This window comes from Cherax quadricarinatus, chromosome 65 (genome assembly GCF_038502225.1).
Source record: "Cherax quadricarinatus isolate ZL_2023a chromosome 65, ASM3850222v1, whole genome shotgun sequence".
NCBI lineage: Eukaryota > Metazoa > Arthropoda > Malacostraca > Decapoda > Parastacidae > Cherax > Cherax quadricarinatus.
In genome coordinates, this window is record NC_091356.1 from 3,024,738 (window position 1) to 3,044,516 (window position 19,779).

The window sequence follows — 19,779 nt, forward strand, 5'->3', positions numbered from 1 at the left end:
GTCCCATTGCTCTTACCAGTGCAGTTTGCAAAGTAATGGAACGCCTAGTAAATAGACGTTTAGTGTGGTATTTAGAGACACACAACAGTCTCTCCACTCGTCAATATGGCTTTCGTAAGGGACGTTCTACCATAGACCCCTTACTACGCTTGGATACGTATGTTCGTAATGCCTTTGCGAATAACCACTCAGTTATTGCCATATTTTTTGACCTTGAGAAGGCATATGACACAACTTGGAGGTATAATATTTTAGCCCAAGCCCACTCCTTAGGCCTTCGAGGCAATCTACCATCCTTCCTTAAGAACTTTTTAACTGACAGGCATTTCCGTGTTCGGGTTAATAATGTGCTCTCCCCGGACTTTATCCAAGCTGAAGGTGTCCCCCAGGGATGTGTTCTGAGCACAACACTTTTTCTCCTTGCTATTAATGATTTGGCCTCTAGTCTTCCATCAAATATTTGGTCATCACTCTATGTTGATGACTTTGCTATTGCCTGTGCAGGCGCTGACTGTCACCTCCTTACAGTTTCTCTCCAACATGCAGTCGACCGTGTTTCCAATTGGGCCACCACACGTGGGTTTAAATTTTCCAGCACTAAAACCCACCAAATCACTTTCACTAGACGCTCTGTCATCTCCGATCATCCTTTGTACCTCTATGGCTCCCGTATCCCTGAACGTGATACAGTCAAGTTTCTGGGCCTCCTCTTTGATCGTAGGTTATCCTGGAAACCTCACATTACCTCTCTGAAGGCAACTTGTCACAGCCGGCTGAACCTTCTCAAAACCCTTGCTCATCTTTCGTGGGGAGCTGATCGTCGAACCCTCCTTCGCCTACATTCCACCCTTATTTTATCGAAACTTGATTATGGTGACCAGATCTATTCAGCGGCATCTCCTGCTACTCTCTCTAGCCTTAACCCCATTCATCACCAAGGATTACGTTTATGCCTTGGTGCTTTCCGCTCTTCCCCTGTCGAGAGCCTCTATGCAGAAGCGAACGTTCCATCCTTATCTGATCGCCGTGATGCCCATTGCCTGCGCTACTATGTACGCTCTCATGATCTCCGCAATCCTTCCATTTATAGAATGGTCACTGATATTAGTAGACATTCTTTATTTGTTCGCCGCCCCTGTTTACTCCGTCCCTTCTCTCTTCGCCTTCATTCGCTCTTGTCTTCTCTTCAACTACCACCTTTCTATGTACATGTAGCATCTCACTTTTCCCTACCCCCCTGGGAAGTTCCAGCTGTTCGAGTCTGTTCTTTCTCCCTCCCTTGCTCGAAAGCCCAACTGTCTACGGTCGCTTCCCGCTCTCTTTTTCTTGACCACTTTCACTCTCATTCTCATGCCATTGCTGTGTACACAGATGGCTCTAAGTCTTCTGACGGCGTAGGATTCGCAGCAGTGTTTCCGGACAGTGTCGTACAAGGGCATTTACTATCTTCGGCTAGTATTTTTACTGCTGAATTATATGCCATCCTTACAGCACTTATCCGTATTGCATCTATGCCTGTGTCATCATTTGTGGTTGTCTCAGACTCCCTTAGTGCTTTACAGGCTATACAAAAATTTGATACACCTCACCCCTTAGTCCTCCGTATCCAACTTTGGCTACGCCGCATCTTTACCAAGCATAAAGATATTGTTTTTTGTTGGGTCCCTGGTCATGTTGACGTACAGGGCAATGAACAGGCAGACACTGCTGCGCGGTCAGCAGTACATGACCTACCAGTTTCTTATAGAGGTATTCCATTTACGGACTATTTTGCTGCAATATCTTCCCACCTTCACACCCGTTGGCAACAACGTTGGTCTACTATGCTCGGCAACAAACTTCAGTCTATTAAACCGAGTATAGGTTACTGGCCGTCTTCTTATCACCAGTGTCGAGGTTGGGAGACTACTCTCTCCCGTCTTCGCATTGGCCATACTCGTCTTACTCATGGATATCTCATGGAGAGGCGTCTTGCTCCTCTCTGTGAGAATTGCCAAGCTCCATTATCAGTCAGCCCCATTCTGTTGGACTGCCCACTTTATCAACGAGCACGCAGAATTTACCTCTGTCGTCGTCTTCGCTCCGCTGCTCTCTCTTTACCTTCCCTTCTCGCTGATGGACCCACCTTTCATCCGGACTCTCTCATTGACTTTTTGACAACGACTGACTTACTTCACAAATTCTGATACCTTCAGCCCTTTCTACTTCAATCTCTTGCTACCTTCTACCCCCGTACTATCCCCTGCCCCGCTGTTTTCTGTAACCTGCTGATCATCCCCCCTCCCTTCTGCCATCCAATTCCCTTGCTTCCTTCCCTACCCTGCAGCGCTGTATAGCCCTTGTGGCTTAGCGCTTCTTTTTGATTATAATAATAATTTGGAATGGTATTCTGTAAATTTCGACCTTCATTTGAGATCCTTTTTTGAAGAGAATTACTTGAGGACGCAATATACAGTATCGTGGGGGCTTTTCTATCATTCATTAGTACTCATTACACTTTGCTGCACCAGAATTATTTATCTGATGTTAATCTTTACTATTTACTCTGAACGCTTAAATTTTGTGTGCATTTAGAATATATTTTCTTGCTAATAGGTAAAGGTGTTAAACACAACGAGCATCCTGGTCTCCTGGCGTCCCAAGGGTAAGAGAATCACGCCGGATTTCTTCACTGTAGAAGTCGCCAGTCTGGGACAACAGAGGAGTGAGAAAGCCTCTCCGTACACCATAAACGGTGGTGGTTTAGGCCAGGACGTGGGTGAGGACGGAGTGGCCGAGCACTACAGCAATTTAGGAGCCTCAGGTCGTAGCCCTAGGGAGCAAGATGTGAGGGACGATTACGGGAAGAGTTACCACGACGACTACGACAAGAATTATCACATAAATGGACTTGAAGGCGAAGGCCTTGGCTCTCCTCAGGTTAGCTCCACCGTGCTTGGATCTAAATTATCCTGCAGCCTCACGTTGCTTGCAAATAATAACTTGTGTTTTCCGGCCTTATTGGTTTCTGTGTGCATGTTACTGTTTGGCATTTGAAGCCGGTGTATTTAGAATTAAGAAATTATGCAAATGGTGTAGTCGTTTTGGTGAGAGAATGGTTGGGGCTCTAGTTCCGGTGCGTAGAAGGTTAGGGTCTGTTTTTCTGTTCCGCGTATGGTTGCTTCATTTGTTTTGGTGTGTGCATAGTTGGTGTATTTTACGTCTGTGTTTGGTTGGGGTATTTGATTTGGCGAGTGTCGTTTTGATGCCTTTAATTTTTCGCCTGCGTAGCTGGTGCATTTCTTCCTGGGTGAGAATTGTCGATACCCTTCTGCTACGACTGAGTAGTTGGTGCCTGTGCTGTTGTGAATGTATCGTTACGACAACTGTTCTGGGGGTTGTGGGGTTGGTGCGCATGTTATGGAAAGTTTATGCTTGGTGTTCTTGTTGTGGAGAGTGTTTAATTCTTACATTTGTTATGGGAAGTGTCTGGTTAATACAGGTATTCAGGCGCGTGTATAGATGGTCCACTTGTTCGAGTGTTTGTGTGGTTAATTCACTAGCAGTAACGAATGTGTTTTTGATAGCTTTGTTTGGCGAGTTAATGGTCGGAACATTTGCTCTTGTGCGTTTGTGGCTAGTGCACTGGATGTGGCGAGCCTGTTGCTGGGGCCTTTTCTCTACGTTGTGCCTGAGTGGTGAATTGACCTTACTGTGTGTGGAACTAGTTCACTTTTTCTGGCGTAAATGCAGCTTCCACCTTAGTTTAGGTAAGTATATGGTTGCTGCATTTGTTCTAGCTAGTGTGTGGATAACACCTTTGCTCTGGTCCATGTGTAGCTGGCTTCTTTATTCTTTCGAGTGCATGGTTGGTGCATTTTTTTTGATAGATTTCTGGTTTCTAAGCATGTTAAGGAGCGTGTGCACCTGGTATATATGTTTGGGACTTAGCATAGTTGGTGCTCTTGCTCTGGTAAGCGCATGGTCAATGCATTTGTTATCTCGTCTTTATGAGTGGATGATTATGTCTGGATTGTATGTGGTTGGTGTGTTTATCTTTGTTAGTGTATGGCTGGCGAGTGTTTTGTGGCGCCTGTGTGGTTGGTGCTTCTGTTGTAGCCTTTGTGCGATTGGAACAGTTTTTCTAGTGCATATCTGGTTAGTACCTTTGTTTAATAAAGTGCATAGTCTAAGCATGTGTTTCGGCGTCCGTATAATGTTCTGGCGTCTTTATGGTTGATGTTCGGGTCTCCGAATGGTTGACGTTCGGGTCTCCGAATGGTTGACGTTCGGGTCTCCGAATGGTTGACGTTCTGACATCAAAATGCTGATTTGTGTGTGTGTATATATATATAAAATATATAATATATAAATATATATATATATATATATATATATATATATATATATATATATATATATATATATATATATATATATATATATATATATATATATATATATATATATATATGTGTGTGTGGGAGGAGGTTCTGTATATGATGTATTTGAGTTTTCTGGGGCATTATTTTGCATGTGGGTATTTATTTTGAAGCAACTGGGCGTTCTGGTAGACTAGGCATTGACTGCATTAAGCAAACACCTTTAAATTCCTCACAGTATATGAATAAAATAATATTTCTAGTACCTAATTATTATGTGTCCAGATTACTTAAAAACGTACATAAAACTTCCCCTCTTAATGAAATTAAAATTACGGTGACAAGGTGTATAGAAAATGAGAAGTTACATTCAACTTTTTTTTATCTCCCTCAATCTGCGCTCGTGATCCAAGGCGTAAGATTTCGAAGGTATGCACATCTCGCCATAATCAGACAATACTTCTTAACAGACTATTTGTCCATCCTCTTTACGGAGTTCGATTAAGTTAGGTTAATTTCCGTTACTTTGGTTAGGTTAAATTGTTACGTTAGGACAAGTACCATTATTGTGTTATTGTTGGTAATTTTACCAACAATATGTTAGGTAAAAGGACACAAGTGCAACTAATGTGACATTTTATTGTGGCAACGTTTCGCTCTCCAGGAGCTTTGTCAAGGTGTTACTTAACGGCTTGACAAAGTTCCTGGAGAGCGAAACGTTGCTACGATAAAATGTCACATTAGCTGTACATGTCTTTTTCTTAACAATTACCGTTATATTTGCGAAAATTAACTCAAATTAAGAAATTACATAGAAAAAATCTTAAATTACATTTATTAACACATTCTTCGTCTTCTACTGAAGAAATTTGAGCTGAGAAAGAGAACATTGTCACCATCATTCAGTCAGTCCGTGCGAATTTTTGAATGCCCTCACGTTAGAATATTCTAGAAATAAGTGTAATGGTCCTCCCTTCCTGCCTCTCTGACAACTCTATGGCAACTTATGGAAGTTGCCATATGTAAATGCAGGTGGCACTTACAATATGAGAGGCTGAGACCCACTTTATTGGGTCTCAGAGCATTGTTAAGGTTTATTATTGTCATTATAGATGATGTGTAAGTAATTAATGATGATGTGTAAGTAATTAACACTCGTTAATACTAGCCATCTGGCAACAGTCCCTGGAGACCACCATAGGATGGAAAGACCGTGAATGTCCTGAGGGCATTCTTGTGAGAGGAATCAGAGTGGGTAGAGGAGGGGGTTAAGAAAACCCAAATTTTACACATTAACCTGGCATAAACTAATAAATATACCACTTTCTTATAACCCCTCACATGTTCATGATTGACCAGAGTGCGACACAGGCGTGTCTTTGCTGTGACACGCTGCACCTTCCCCGTAGACTTTTTTGATTATTATACTTTATTTATACAGAGGTACGAGGACGGAGACAGTGTTAAGTACGGAGATGCAATAGTTGCAAATTTTATGTGTGTGTGGGGTTCATTGGTGGAATATTGGCAGGCCCAAAAAGTGGGCCAAAGATCTAGGAATGATAATATTCTCGCATATTCCTTGTGTTATGTCAAGCAAGTATCCTCAGAGCAAAGGTTTGTAATATCGTTTATATAATCGAGCCTAACACTTACAAAAATATACATTATCCACATAGTATTCTACTGACTTGAGAGGAAACTTTGAGGGTAAGAATAAGAGGAAATACTCTGGGTAACCAGCCTCCTGTATATTCCATATAGCTCCGTATTCCACTGTAGTTCAGTAAAGCCGCTCCACAGACCAGGCATCACTCCTGTGTCTTCCTCTTCCGAGAGCCGAGACAAACTTGATCTTCATCCTCTGAACTAAGCCTTGGGCTCTCCAAAGTCCATCAGTCAATAAAAATTAAAGTGAGGGTTTTCCACAGATACTTATCCATTCTCAATGTTTTTCCTCAAGCTTCTTTCTGGTAATCGCCAGGAAGTCCTCTGCCCAAGGTGGGGCTTTCGCAAAAATCCTGGACTTAATTTAGCGAACTCAATATTTTCATGTCAGTCTGACCAGTCTCGAGGGAACGGATGCTCTTGTGAATGAAGTTCGTCAAGCTCTTATTGTTTATCCATTTAGGGCTCGGTTTTGATTATAAAAAATAACCTTGTTGATCCTGAGGTCAACCTACAGTCCTGGACCCCGAGCTCTTCTAGGTATCGTAGTCCCCTGAATAATCTAATTACCAGGAATGTCTTTACCATTAAATACTGTTCATAACTATTGGCTGTCTCCTGCAAGAAATTTGCTGTTAGATTTTTATGGTATAACTAACGTGTCGTCTTGGGAAATAAAATAATCACTGATACATTACGATTTTTTTTCCGATAAAATACTTTTCCAGGGTCAAAGAAGTTTTTTTTTAATACCCATTGGGAAGCGCTAAACTCGTAGGGGTTACACAGCACCTGAAGATAAAATTCAAGGAAAGGAAGCTCCAATACCTTGGATCAAGAACTCTTCATTGGCATCATGGTTCCTCTTGTGATATTAGGCCTCTGATTCCATATTTTTAATTACTGCCATGACTGGTACTTTCTTTCGTCAAACATCGACAAATTTGCCACAAATCTATATACATCGCTAAACATACCGTAATATAACTATATATCTCCATCCAGCATCCACCCAAGTTCAAATTTCTTTATTTATTAGTTATTATTTTAGTTCTAAACCCGTGAGGGTTAATTACTGGAAAGAACTGTAAAGGTTCGGCTCTCTGCCTCTGCCCCGTCGTGGCGGCGATGTTTGAGCAGTTTAACCTTAGAAATCAGCACCTCCTTCATCCCTAATTCGGCTTAAATTGCTGGAATGTTTCTCCACTCTTTAAAATTTTCTCTTGGGGATTATGGAAGGTGCCATCTGTTAAACTTTGTGCTCCCACCAATTAGTGTTGTGGCTTGCATCACCCGAAGAAGATTGGATCTAACAGTTTGCCTTAGGCACACTGAGTGGCTCATTTAGTGGTTATCTGGCAGGACAAATACTATCAGCTTTCACCTTCGGTTCCAGGGGTGGTGACTGATAGTGTGCAATTATCAGCGTTCTTGAAGGTTCACCCTCGTCCGTTACTAGCTGAACGGAGTTCCAGTTCCAATTTGAGTAACCGGCGCTGTCCCGGCCTGAGTCTTGTCCATGTCACCCAGCGTTGGCTCCTCGTTGGGGGAGTATCCTAACATCTTCCATTCTTATGTCTCGCAGAGAAATATTGCTTTGGGGAAAGCTGAATGCTGCTGGCACCTCTGGTGTTTCTGCACCAGAGATGCCAGCAGTGATAAAGATCCATGGGTCTTGAAGTGCTCGACGTCTCTGAACTTAAACGTTTCTTTAATAAACCTCTGATGCTCCCAGTCTATATGGGTAGTTTTTCTGAGCCGTGATCCTACCCAGGCAGTGACCTGGATAAAATAAGGTAAAGTCCCAGAAAAACGGTTAGCGCTGCTCGTTGCATTGATGTGGAGTGTTGGCACTAGTTTAATCATTGACTCCTGGAGTCTTGCTGTGTCACAACCAAATAGTTCCCATAAGGCATAGGAGTTTTCCATTATTTGGATCAAATCTGATTGCCTCCCATTACTCAAGTACTGTATGGACCTTTTACCCCATGAATACAATATGAACCCTATCATTAAACCATGAATACAATATAAACCTTATCACCCCACGATTGTAACCGGAAAGACGACGTGTGAAAGAAACTTTGTTGGGTTCACTTGTCGTAATTAAAACACTTGCACTAGATCCGGGTCAACCCACTTGATATTCCATTGAAGCTTTTGAGGTTATTTCATCCAAAGAATGGAAGCTATCCTCCCCTTCCTCGGATCAAACCTGATCACTTTGAAAGCTGCTGTGACTTTTCCACAATCCCTTCCAGTTTGCCGCCTATCCTGGAATATATTAACATAAAACGCTAAGGGTGGTGGTGAGGCGATGTATGTCAGAGAAAATTTAAATTGTCTTAGACATGATATAAGATTAGAAACATCGAACACAGAATTGGTTTGGCTACAGTTTCTCGAGGGACATGACAAATTAATTCTGGGTGTGATTTATAGGGCCCCAAACCTTGATAGGGAGGCAGTAAGCTGTTATGGGACGAAATTCATAAGGCATCTAGATATGAAAATGTTGTGATAATGGGAGATTTTAACTTTAGACAAATTGATTGGAACAATATGACAGGAAATCTTGAGTCTAGTGACTTTCTTGATACGGTTCAAGATTGCTTTTTATAACAGGTTGTGACAGAACCAACTAGAGGAAACAATCTGCTTGACTTGGCTCTTGCTAACAAAGATTCACTAATTAATAATCTTGAGGTTAATGATGAGCTTGGGGAAAGTGATCACAAATCACTTAGTTTCAATATATCATGGAATTACCCAGATAACTGCAATCAAATCTCTGTCCCAGATTTTCGCTTGGCCGACTTCATGGGACTGAAAAATTACTTGGGTGGGCTAAATTGAGATGTCCTGACTATGGGTCAGGTAGGTGATCTTGGTTGCCAATATGACGTTTTTCAGAGCATAGTTCTAGCTGCCCAGACAACTTTTGTTCCGAGTAGGGAAATAAGATCTAACAAAAATGATCCCAAATGGATGAACAATAGATTAAAACATCTCATTGGTCAAAAGAGAGGCATATATAGGCGTATCAAAAGAGGGGATGGGCAGTTAAGAAATCAATATATTCAATTAAAGAGAGAAATAAAAAAAAGGAATAAAAGCAAAAAGGGATTATGAGGCTAAGGTCGCAAGGGATTCAAAGACTAACCCAAAAGGGTTCTTTCAGGTATACAGAAGTAAGATTAGGGACAAGATTGGCCCACTTAAGAGTAACTCTGGTCAGATCACTGACAGTGATAAGGATATGTGTGAAATTCTAAATACCTACTTCCTCTCAGTTTTCACCCAGGAAAATACTAGCGATATTCCTGAAATAATATATTATGTAGAACAGGATGATAATAAACTATGTACGATTGCGGTAACTAGTGACATGGTCCTCAGACAAATAGAGAAACTAAAACCTAACAAATCCCCTGGTCCTGATGAACTGTTTGCAAGGGTGTTAAAGGAATGTGAAGAGGAACTTAGCATACCTTTGGCTAATCTTTTTAACATATCACTACAAACTGGCATAGTGCCTGATAAGTGGAAAATGGCAGGTGACAGGTCCTTGGCTTCGAACTATAGACCAATAAGCCTTACCTCCACAGTGGGAAAATTTATGGAATCAATAATTGCCGAAGCGATTCGTAGCCATCTTGACAGGCACAGATTGATTAATGATTCTCAACACGGTTTTACAAAGGGGCGTTCCTGTCTTACGAATTTACTAACTTTTTTCACTAAGGTGTTTGAGGAGGTGGATCATGGTAATGAATATGATATTGCGTATATGGACTTCAGTAAGGCTTTCGATAGAGTTCCACACCAGAGGCTATTGAGGAAACTTAGGGCACATGGAATAGGAAGAGAAATTTTTTCCTGGGTAGAGGCATGGCTGACGAATAGACAGCAGAAAGTTTGCATAAATGGGGAGAAATCAGAATGGGGGCACGTCACAAGCGGTGTTCCTCAGGGGTCAGTGTTGGGCCCGTTGTTGTTCACAATTTACATAAACGACATAGATGAGGGAATAAATAGCGACATAAGCAAATTTGCTGATGACACCAAAATAGGCCGTCCAATTCATTCTAATGAGGACACTAGAGCACTCCAGGATGATTTGAATAGACTGATGCAATGGTCGGAGAAGTGGCAGATGCAGTTTAATATTGACAAATGCAAAGTTCTAAATGTTGGACAGGTAAATAACCATGCCACATTTAAAACTAAATAATGTAGATCTTAATACTACTGATTGCGAAAAGAATTTAGGAGTTCTGGTTAGCAGTAATCTAAAACCAAGGCAACAGTGCATTATTTATTTTTTTATTATCACACTGGCCGATTCCCACCAAGGCTGGGTGGCCCGAAAAAGAAAAACTTTCACCATCATTCACTCCATCACTGTCTTGCCAGAAGGGTGCTTTACACTACAGTTTTTAAACTGCAACATTAACACCCCTCCTTCAGAGTGCAGGCACTGTACTTCCCATCTCCAGGACTCAAGGCCGGCCTGCCGGTTTCCCTGAATCCCTTCATAAATGTTACTTTGCTCACACTCCAACAGCACGTCAAGTATTAAAAACCATTTGTCTCCATTCACTCCTATCAAACACGCTCACGCATGCCCGCTGGAAGTCCAAGCCCCTCGCACACAAAACCTCCTTTACCCCCTCCCTCCAACCTTTCCTAGGCCGACCCCTACCCCGCCTTCCTTCCACTACAGATACACTCTTGAAGTCACCTTGTTTCGCTCCATTCTCTCTACATGTCCGAACCACCTCAACAACCCTTCCTCAGCCCTCTGGACAACAGTTTTGGTAATCCCGCACCTCCTCCTAACTTTCAAACTTCGAATTCTCTGCATTATATTCACACCACACATTGCCCTCAGACATGACATCTCCACTGCCTCCAGCCTTCTCCTCGCTGCAACATTCATCTCCCATATAAGAGCGTTGGTAAAACTATACTCTCATACATTCCCCTCTTTGCCTCCAAGGACAAAGTTCTTTGTCTCCACAGACTCCTAAGTGCACCACTCACCCTTTTCCCCTCATCAATTCTATGATTCACCTCATCTTTCATAGACCCATCCGCTGACACGTCCACTCCCAAATATCTGAATACATTCACCTCCTCCATACTCTCTCCCTCCAATCTGATATCTTATCTTTCATCACCTAATCTTTTTGTTATCCTCATAACCTTACTCTTTCCTGTATTCACTTTTAATTTTCTTCTTTTGTACACCCTACCAAATTCATCCACCAATCTCTGCAACTTCTCTTCAGAATCTCCCAAGAGCACAGTGTCATCAGCAAAGAGCAACTGTGACAACTCCCACTTTATGTGTGATTCTTTGTCTTTTAACTCCACGCCTTTTGCCAAGTCCCTCGCATTTACTTCTCTTACAACCCCATCTATAAATATATTAAACAACTACGGTGACATCACACATCCTTGTCTAAGGCCTACTTTTACTGGGAAATAATTTCCCTCTTTCCAACATACTCTAACTTGAGCCTCACTATCCTCGTAAAAACTCTTCACTGCTTTCAGTAACCTACCTCCTACACCATACACCTGCAACATCTGCCACATTGCCCCCCTATCCACCCTGTCATACGCCTTTTCCAAATCCATAAATGCCACAAAGACCTCTTTAGCCTTATCTAAATACTGTTCACTTATATGTTTCACTGCAAACACCTGGTCCACACACCCCCTACCTTTCCTAAAGCCTCCTTGTTCATCTGCTATCCTATTCTCCGTCTTACTCTTAATTCTTTCAATAATAACTCTACCATACACTTTACCAGGTATACTCAATAGACTTATCCCCCTATAATTTTTGCACTCTCTTTTGTCCCCTTTGCCTTTATACAATGGAACTATGCATGCTCTCTGCCAATCCCTAGGTACCTTACCCTCTTCCATACATTTATTAAATAATTGCACCAACCACTCCAAAACTATATCCCCACCTGCAGTGTTCGCAATAAAGCTAACAGAATTCTTGGCTTCATATCTAGAAGTATAAATAATGGAAGTCCTCAGGTTGTTCTTCAACTCTGTATATCCTTGGTTAGGCCTCATTTAGACTATGCTGCTCAGTTCTGGTCACCGTATTACAGAATGGATATAAATGCTCTGGAAAACGTACAGAGGAGGATGACAAAGATGATCCCATGTATCAGAAATCTTCCCTATTAGGATAGACTGAGGTCCCTGAATCTGCACTCTCTCGAAAGGCGTAGAATTAGGAGGGATATGATCGAGGTGTATAAATGGAAAACAGGAATAAATAAAGGGGATGTAAATAGTGTGCTGAAAATTTCCAGCCAAGACAGGACTCGCAGCAATGGTTTCAAGTTGGAAAAATTCAGATTCAGGAAGAATATAGGAAAGTACTGGTTTGGTAATAGAGTTGTGAATGAGTGGAACAAACTCCCGAGGCTAAAACGTTGTGTAGTTTTAAAAATAGGTTAGATAAATACATGAGTGGGTGTGGGTGGGTGTGAGTTGGACCTGACTAGCTTGTGCTGCTGGGTCTGGTACAGTGCTTCATCCTTGAGTGGGGATGACCAGGCTGGGTGGGTCATTGGGATAATCCGGGGAGTGGGTCATTGGTCTAATCCGGGGGACGACATGGACCTGCTCCGCATGGGTCAATAGGCCTGTTGCAGTGTTCCTTCTTTCTTATGTTCTTATGTTCTCACGACCTTTTTTTGGCACTGCCGAAGAAGCCTGGCTACAAGATTTTCATAAAGTTGGACATGCAATTCACAATTCTTAAAAAAAAACCTTACCCCGGCCGGGATTGAACCCGCGGTCAGAGAGTCTCAAAACTCCAGACCGTCGCGTTAGCCACTAGACCAGCTAGCCACAATAAGATTCGTCCAACTAGGTATATTTCTACACCATAGGAAGGTTAGCACAGGCACCACTGTGACCATGGGTTCAATCCCGGCCGGGGTATGGTTTGTTTGCAATCGTGTCATTACGATTTCGTGAGTCACAGTTCTTAAAGCTGATGCTATTGCCAATATATCACTCAAAATAGTGATATCTCTGGTGGCTGTGAATAATACTGTTCGGAGGCGTGTCGTAAGTTTATTTGGTGTTCTTATGCAGGCAGTGTGTCTAGGCAGCCCTGAGGGCCAGGCCCTGCCTGGAGAGGGAGGGAGGGGGAGGAGAGAAGCAACTGCTTACTCGTGTGCTGTCTGCTAGGATAGTGAGAGGGATGCAACTTGTCACACAGTAAGCTGAAGATAGGCCTATGGCCACCAAGCGGCAGCACAGGTCTACGGAGACAGCTCCCCAAGCGGTAGTCATGGGAAACAGGTATGGGGTATGCATACTCTTCTACACCAATCTCATTGGTGAGGTTAGATTATTTGAGTAGTTGGTGCCTCGGGATGGGTGCTTCATTTCCTGGAAGACGTGACGCACCCATCATAGGGTGCTTGCCTGACTGAGAACTCGGCATCCTCTTCGATATAAAAATCGGAATTATTTCCACTTTTGTCTAAATTTGATGGATTATGGATATGCATTGTGGAATATGAGAAATTCACTTTGGCAGTACTTTTCAGGACAGTAACAAGTTAAGTCATAGGGAACGAATGCCAATAAAAAAAAATGGACGGGGGACTCTAAAAGTTTGTGAAATCTTTGTTATAATCACCGTGGGTCATAGTGCTGGACCTGCTACAAGCCAGGACCAAAGGTTAGAGTCCTCGTCCATTCCTCCGTACATTAACCCCTCAAGGGAGGTTCCTTGTTGCTAGTGAGGGGCTCTTGATCTAAGGAACTGGACCCGTTCCTCGAGTCTGAATGTGTTCCATTTCTAAGGTGCTGTATGACTACTGCTATATAGCCCTTGTGGTTTAGCGCTTCTTTTTGATTATAATAATAATAATAATGTATGACTAAAATAAATAATTTTTATAAAATAAAAAGTACCGAACCGCGCTGAACGTTCTGAAGTGAAGGATAAAATGTATATTGTCAGTTTATGACTGCAAGAATACAGTGGATCGAGCCTTCACCTCTCATGAGGTGTGACCAACACTGGTTGAGAATCTTGTAAAAATGTTAGGCTCAAGGAGAAATTTGTGGAGTTTAAATACGCGTAACATGGCAAGGTTGTGAAGAGTACTGACGGGGCTCTTGATCCATGGAGTTAGATCTGTCCTACCTCGGATCAAATCTTACTACTTCCCATTTCCTAGATTTTTTTTGGGATAGTCTTTTTCATATCAATAAACTTTTTAATCGATGCTGAGTATTTAAACATGATAGTATTTATTTGTATTTAGTGATAGCCCTTGTGGCTTAGCGCTTCTTTTTGATTATAATAATATATTTAGTGTTTGTACTGTTTCCTCTTATTGTTAAATTTTATCCCTTTTTTAGTGTATGTAATTTTTATGGCTATAAGCTGTCAGTCCTCAATAAATGCCTAAACTAGTACCATTTCGTAGGTGTTTTTTGACCCCCTATGGATTTAACGATTCCCCTGGGAAGAACAAAGTCACAATACCGTGATTGGAACAGTGCACAAATAACCCTCACATAGGAGACAGAGACTTCTGACGACGTTTCCGTCCTGAAAATTTATTAGATGTATCGCCAGCTAATGTTGTATCCTCTTCCAGGAGACGGAGGATGCGTCAGGAGGAGCGAGGGAGTGGCAGAAGGAGGGTGAGGTACGTCAAGTGAGAGTAACGCGCTCGAGGGTCGTGATTACTCACCTGCTGCCTCTTCACGGGTACCAGATCACTGTCACAGCCTCCACTCCCTCCCTCACCAGTCTACCCTCTCCTCCACACCAAGCCATCACCCAGGAAGGGGGTTAGTACTCTACCTGCCTGCTTTCTACGAGTGCAGATTATCCTGATTGTAAGATATCTCGATTGTAAAATATCTTGATTGTAAGATATCTTGATTGTAAGTTGATGGTAAGGTATCCTGAGTGTTGACCATCGTCACTGCATGGTATCCTGAATGTAGAGCAATCTGATTGCAGTGTATCCTGATTACAGGGTATATTGATTGTAGGATATCCTGATGGTGCAGTTTCAGTCTTAAGGACGGTTGGTTCTTAAGATTGAAGGTGCACCATTAATGGTGGTGAAAAGTTCTTGGTACGAAGATTTGTAGTCTTCTTCTTTCACGAATCACACCTGATTTCTTCTCAAGGTCTGAACGATTTTTTCCTGACTATTCTATTTGACAAGCCACTCCCAATGAAGATGATCCCAGCTTACTGTTGCTGCTCCCGAGTTAGGAATATGTTACTGCTTCACAAATGTGAAATCCGATTTTGTTGAAATAGCTGTCAAATATAAGAGCTTAACGTTACTATTGAACCCAAACTCTTAGAATTCTCCCAGTTGAAAGATACTTTAAAGGAGTTCGCCCGTCTCATTATATATAGGTAACAAGGAAAATGTAATGTCACTATTATTTATTGTATGTACTCTGTTGACGGGGATATAAAGTGATTGAAGGAATACACTGTAAATTGGCAACCCATCCTCTTAAATTATATGCGACTTTCTCAGGTATATGATTTGCAGCAAATTTCTCGATTTAAGTGATTTACAGTAAGTTAGATTATCGCCTGTTAATAAAAATTAATTATAACTTAACGGCGGTAAAGGAAATATAAGATAAAGGCCTTAGAAAGTTCTTGATTAAGAACAGAAAAAGAGGATCAGTTATTCTCAGTAGAAAGATCTGTCAGAGTATCAGTGTTTAAGATTCGTTTATCAATCACCATTTGACTTCCTTAGCAGCAGTAAAATATTGTCTTATTAAGAAGATGAGCAGCAACTGATGGCACAGTGCTTTTGGAAGATTTATGGTAGAGATTGTTAAAATTTGGAAGTGTGTTCATGTAAAAATGAAAATGAACTAAGGGAAAAGATCAGAATCTTGAGTATATACTCTGAAATATATTCACCTCTCGGTGTGTATATCCTTGCAAGTAGGTAAGTAATGCAAGTTTCCTTTGTAAGTCTGCATCTCAGAAGTACCTATATTACCAGTGTAGTGTGAATTATATATGGAATTACCAATGCAGTCAGAATTATGTCATATTACAAATGAAATTCAGTACAATATTTGGAAGCAAGTTTGTAAAAATTACAGTTATAGTTATAGATTATAGATATTCTATAATTAAGATTGTAGAAAGTGACCTATAATCAGTGCACATAGGATTCCTACACATCCTTATGTGACTCCCTATAACTATACACCACTACAAGCGACTCCATATAACTGCACATCACTATAAGTTACCCCTATAACTAACATACACAGGCTTCCTACACATCATTATGAGTGACCCTTCTTGAGTCACTTTCGATATAGACTGTTCAACCCTAATTGACCTCCTGATCCAGTTCCCAGCGCACCTGTCAACGTCTCCTGGAACGCTGCCAGCCCTAAGGACGCTGTACTGGTGTGGGGTCGACCACTGCACATCAACGGTCAACTCCTCTACTATCTGATCACTTATTCCCATGACCAACTGGAGTGGAAGAACCAGACAGTGGATCACCACCACACTGTTGCAAAGGTTAGCTCCCCAGGCTCTGGCATAGTCAGATTACAAGTAGCATTGATTGAGTCTTGCAACTGCTTTATTTCTGTTGATTCTTGCTTCTCCGCTTGGTATTTTTGGTTATCCTGAGCTGTCAGTTCCCCTGTTTTCTAATATGTTATTTTCCCACTACATTCTACCTTGTCCATAATTACTATCCCATTTGCTTTGTCTGCTTTCGTGAGGTGAAGTCCAGGATCTTTCCTTAATTCATGGTATAACTTAACAAATCTTTGGTGACAGTTGTGTTGGAGAGATCTGAGCACAGATCTGTCCTCAAAGATTTGTTAAGTTATACCATGAATTAAGTAAAGATCCTGGACTTCACCTTACGAAAGCAGACAAAGCAAATGCGATAGTAATTATAAACAAAGTAGATTATAGTGGAAAAACAAATGAGATATTAGGAGACAAGGAAACTCACGCGCCTCTTAAATCTCCGGGGGCATTGGGGGAGGGCAGGAAAGGCTGAAGCACCCATATAATCTCCATTAATCCCCAGATAAAAATAGTTGTTAAATAATGATAATAGTAGTATTAATTATTAACGTAACTTCAAAACAAGTTTCATCCGTCCCTCGTCCAACCAGACTACGTCCCCCAGCACTGTCCTCCACGTCACCCTCAAGGGAGGTTCCCTGACTCTGGCTAGGGGCTCTTGATCTTGGGAATTGGATCTGTGCTCCGGTTCCCTGAACTGAGCCTGAATACCTTCCATCCCTCCACATGCGCTGTATAATCCTACGGGTTTAGCGCTTCCCTGTGATTATAATAATAATAATGTCCTCGACGTACGACATAATCCCCATTATATATTAGGATTTTTCTTGTATTTCACCACTTGTTCATAGTCCACTTGCAGTGCTGCATGACCCTTGTGGGTTTACCGCTTAGTTATGATTATAATAATAATACATAGTCTAGTAAAACTGTGGGTTAACCTATAAGTAACCGTGATGGAATTTCTCTCAGCCAATTATTACTTAAAAAAAAAAGGCACGTAAATCAATATGGCCGCCTCACTAAGAATAGGTTCCACGTTTTATCTTCTACTCAATTTAACATTACAAACACGCGAATTTTGCCCGTTATAAAAATTTTCCCGATTGAAATTGCCTTTCCAGCGAGGTATAAAAGATCACTGCTGGATAAATTTTTCAAAAATTATTTTTTTTTTACGTAATTTTGAACAAGTTTATCCATGTTAACTATTTTTCTTGTAATGTGTTAAATGGTATTGTCTACACAAAAACTCTTTAAATAAAATATTTTGCTACGGTAATGTTACCAATGTGCCATAAAACCTCACTTTAACGTAATTAAAGTTACACAGTAAAAGTTCCCGGTAGGTAAATATTGTTAAAAACACTTATTATATTTTCAAAGTAAGTTACGTCTTTATAATACCCCAGATAACATTTTGTCTTTATTATTGCTTCTGACAGTAATAAAAATGCTAACAAATTTAAAAATTGGATTTTTATATTAACTACAGAGGTTAGGTTAGGTAAGGTTCGTCGGGAAACAGGATAAATGTCTCCTGACATGGGTCTTAGTCATTTGATAACCCGCCATTGGAGCTTTTGGTCATCTGGCCGAGGCCTTCCACTGGCTTACCGGTCCACCTCTTTAAAAATTATAGTCAGCCATAATCATTCAACTTATTAACATATTAACTGCATTTTAGTACAAAATCAAGGCTTTATTTATCTCTGGTGAACTGCAATAACTGACACCACAGTAGTCTGTACATGCGCTTGTGCACCATTGTCTGCTTCTCAAATTTACATTGCAGTGTTGCACATTGTCTTTTGGTGCACCTACGTTTAGTGAATTCCAGCAAATATTCAAGGAGCCACTGCTTTACACATTGCTGTCAGTTCCAGCTTATCTTGCCGAAGTTCCCAATTCCCATTTGAATGGGGTCTAATTCTGCGCTTGAACTGGACAGAAATTGGCATTAGAACCACAGTGGTTCAAGGCAAACATTACACCTTTGGTCCTCCATGCACCTTTGTACGCCTTATGACAGTCTGAAAGAAAATTATAAGTATTTTATCATATTTATGGAAAAACGACAAATTGTTCAGAGACTGAATCCCATTATTTGGTTACCATACCCCCAAGGGGTATGAATATCCCCGGTTGAGACCCCTTGTGTTAATCTGTATTTTCTATACTTTTATACTTTTATTTATTTATTTATTTATTAATTTGAACATGATACAGAGAAGTACAAGGAATACAATTTTTAAAGGGCAACATGCCAAAGCCCCTTGTATGTAGAGCATTATGGGCAGGCTTAAAAATAACTTAAGATTAACTAAGCAATGATATATTCAGTGGTACAAAAATTATTGTAAAATAGATAACAATTTAGTACAAATAAGTATTACAAAGACAGGTCATATGGTCATTACTGTGTTGCTGTGTAATCACTAGAATGGAGTATTATGTTAGGTAATGAAGTTAAATAGTAACAAAGTTTGATTGGGTCACAGGTCTTCAGCAGTAACGTGAAACGCCGATAGTTAACGTTCTTTACATGTTTTGATTCTCAATACATATTTTTTCTCAGTCAAAGAAGACACCACATCATCTTCGTGGATAACAGTTTCACAAAGAATATGTTTCTGTCATCCATTGTAGATCACAAGATCATTGACTTGCAACGTAGAAATAAAATTGATGTTGGTGCACTAAACAGGTCCACAACAAAAAATTTCATCCCATTTAACACATTACAGGTTAAAATAGTCATTAATTAGACAAGCTTGTTCAAAGTGACGTAAAAAGAATTAAATCGTGTAGATGGGTGGTTGTAACTCCTATCTAGCATGGTCGTGTAGGACTACCGTATGCTCTTATGATTTTTCGTATGATTTTTCGTCCACAGATACAAGACCTGGTATCAAACACCAACTACACTCTGAGAATAGCAGGCGTGACGGGCGGAGGTGTCGGTAGCTTAACTACAGTGTTTGTGTACATCAGAGCCACGCTGGAGGGAGAGCCTAAGATGCATACTGAGTGTGAGTTGACATGGTGAACATTTAGTGGTACGTCAGTTTCCCTGATGTTATGAGACAGGGAAACTCTCGCGCCTCTTAATAGTTAATCATACTGTATATG

The 19,779-nt window shown here is 41.0% G+C and overlaps 1 protein-coding gene across 3 annotated transcripts in view; it reads left to right on the forward strand.

Moving 5' to 3' along the window:
• The window catches only part of LOC128700583 (protogenin-like), a 792,820-nt gene that overhangs the window by 759,490 nt on the left and 13,551 nt on the right, over positions 1-19,779 (forward strand). For all 3 annotated transcript variants that reach the window (XM_070098862.1, XM_070098863.1, XM_070098864.1), the window contains exons 15-18: positions 2,596-2,919; positions 14,693-14,888; positions 16,448-16,623; positions 19,544-19,679. In XM_070098862.1, the coding sequence (XP_069954963.1) occupies positions 2,596-2,919; positions 14,693-14,888; positions 16,448-16,623; positions 19,544-19,679 (832 nt within the window). The remainder of the gene's footprint in view (positions 1-2,595; positions 2,920-14,692; positions 14,889-16,447; positions 16,624-19,543; positions 19,680-19,779) is intronic.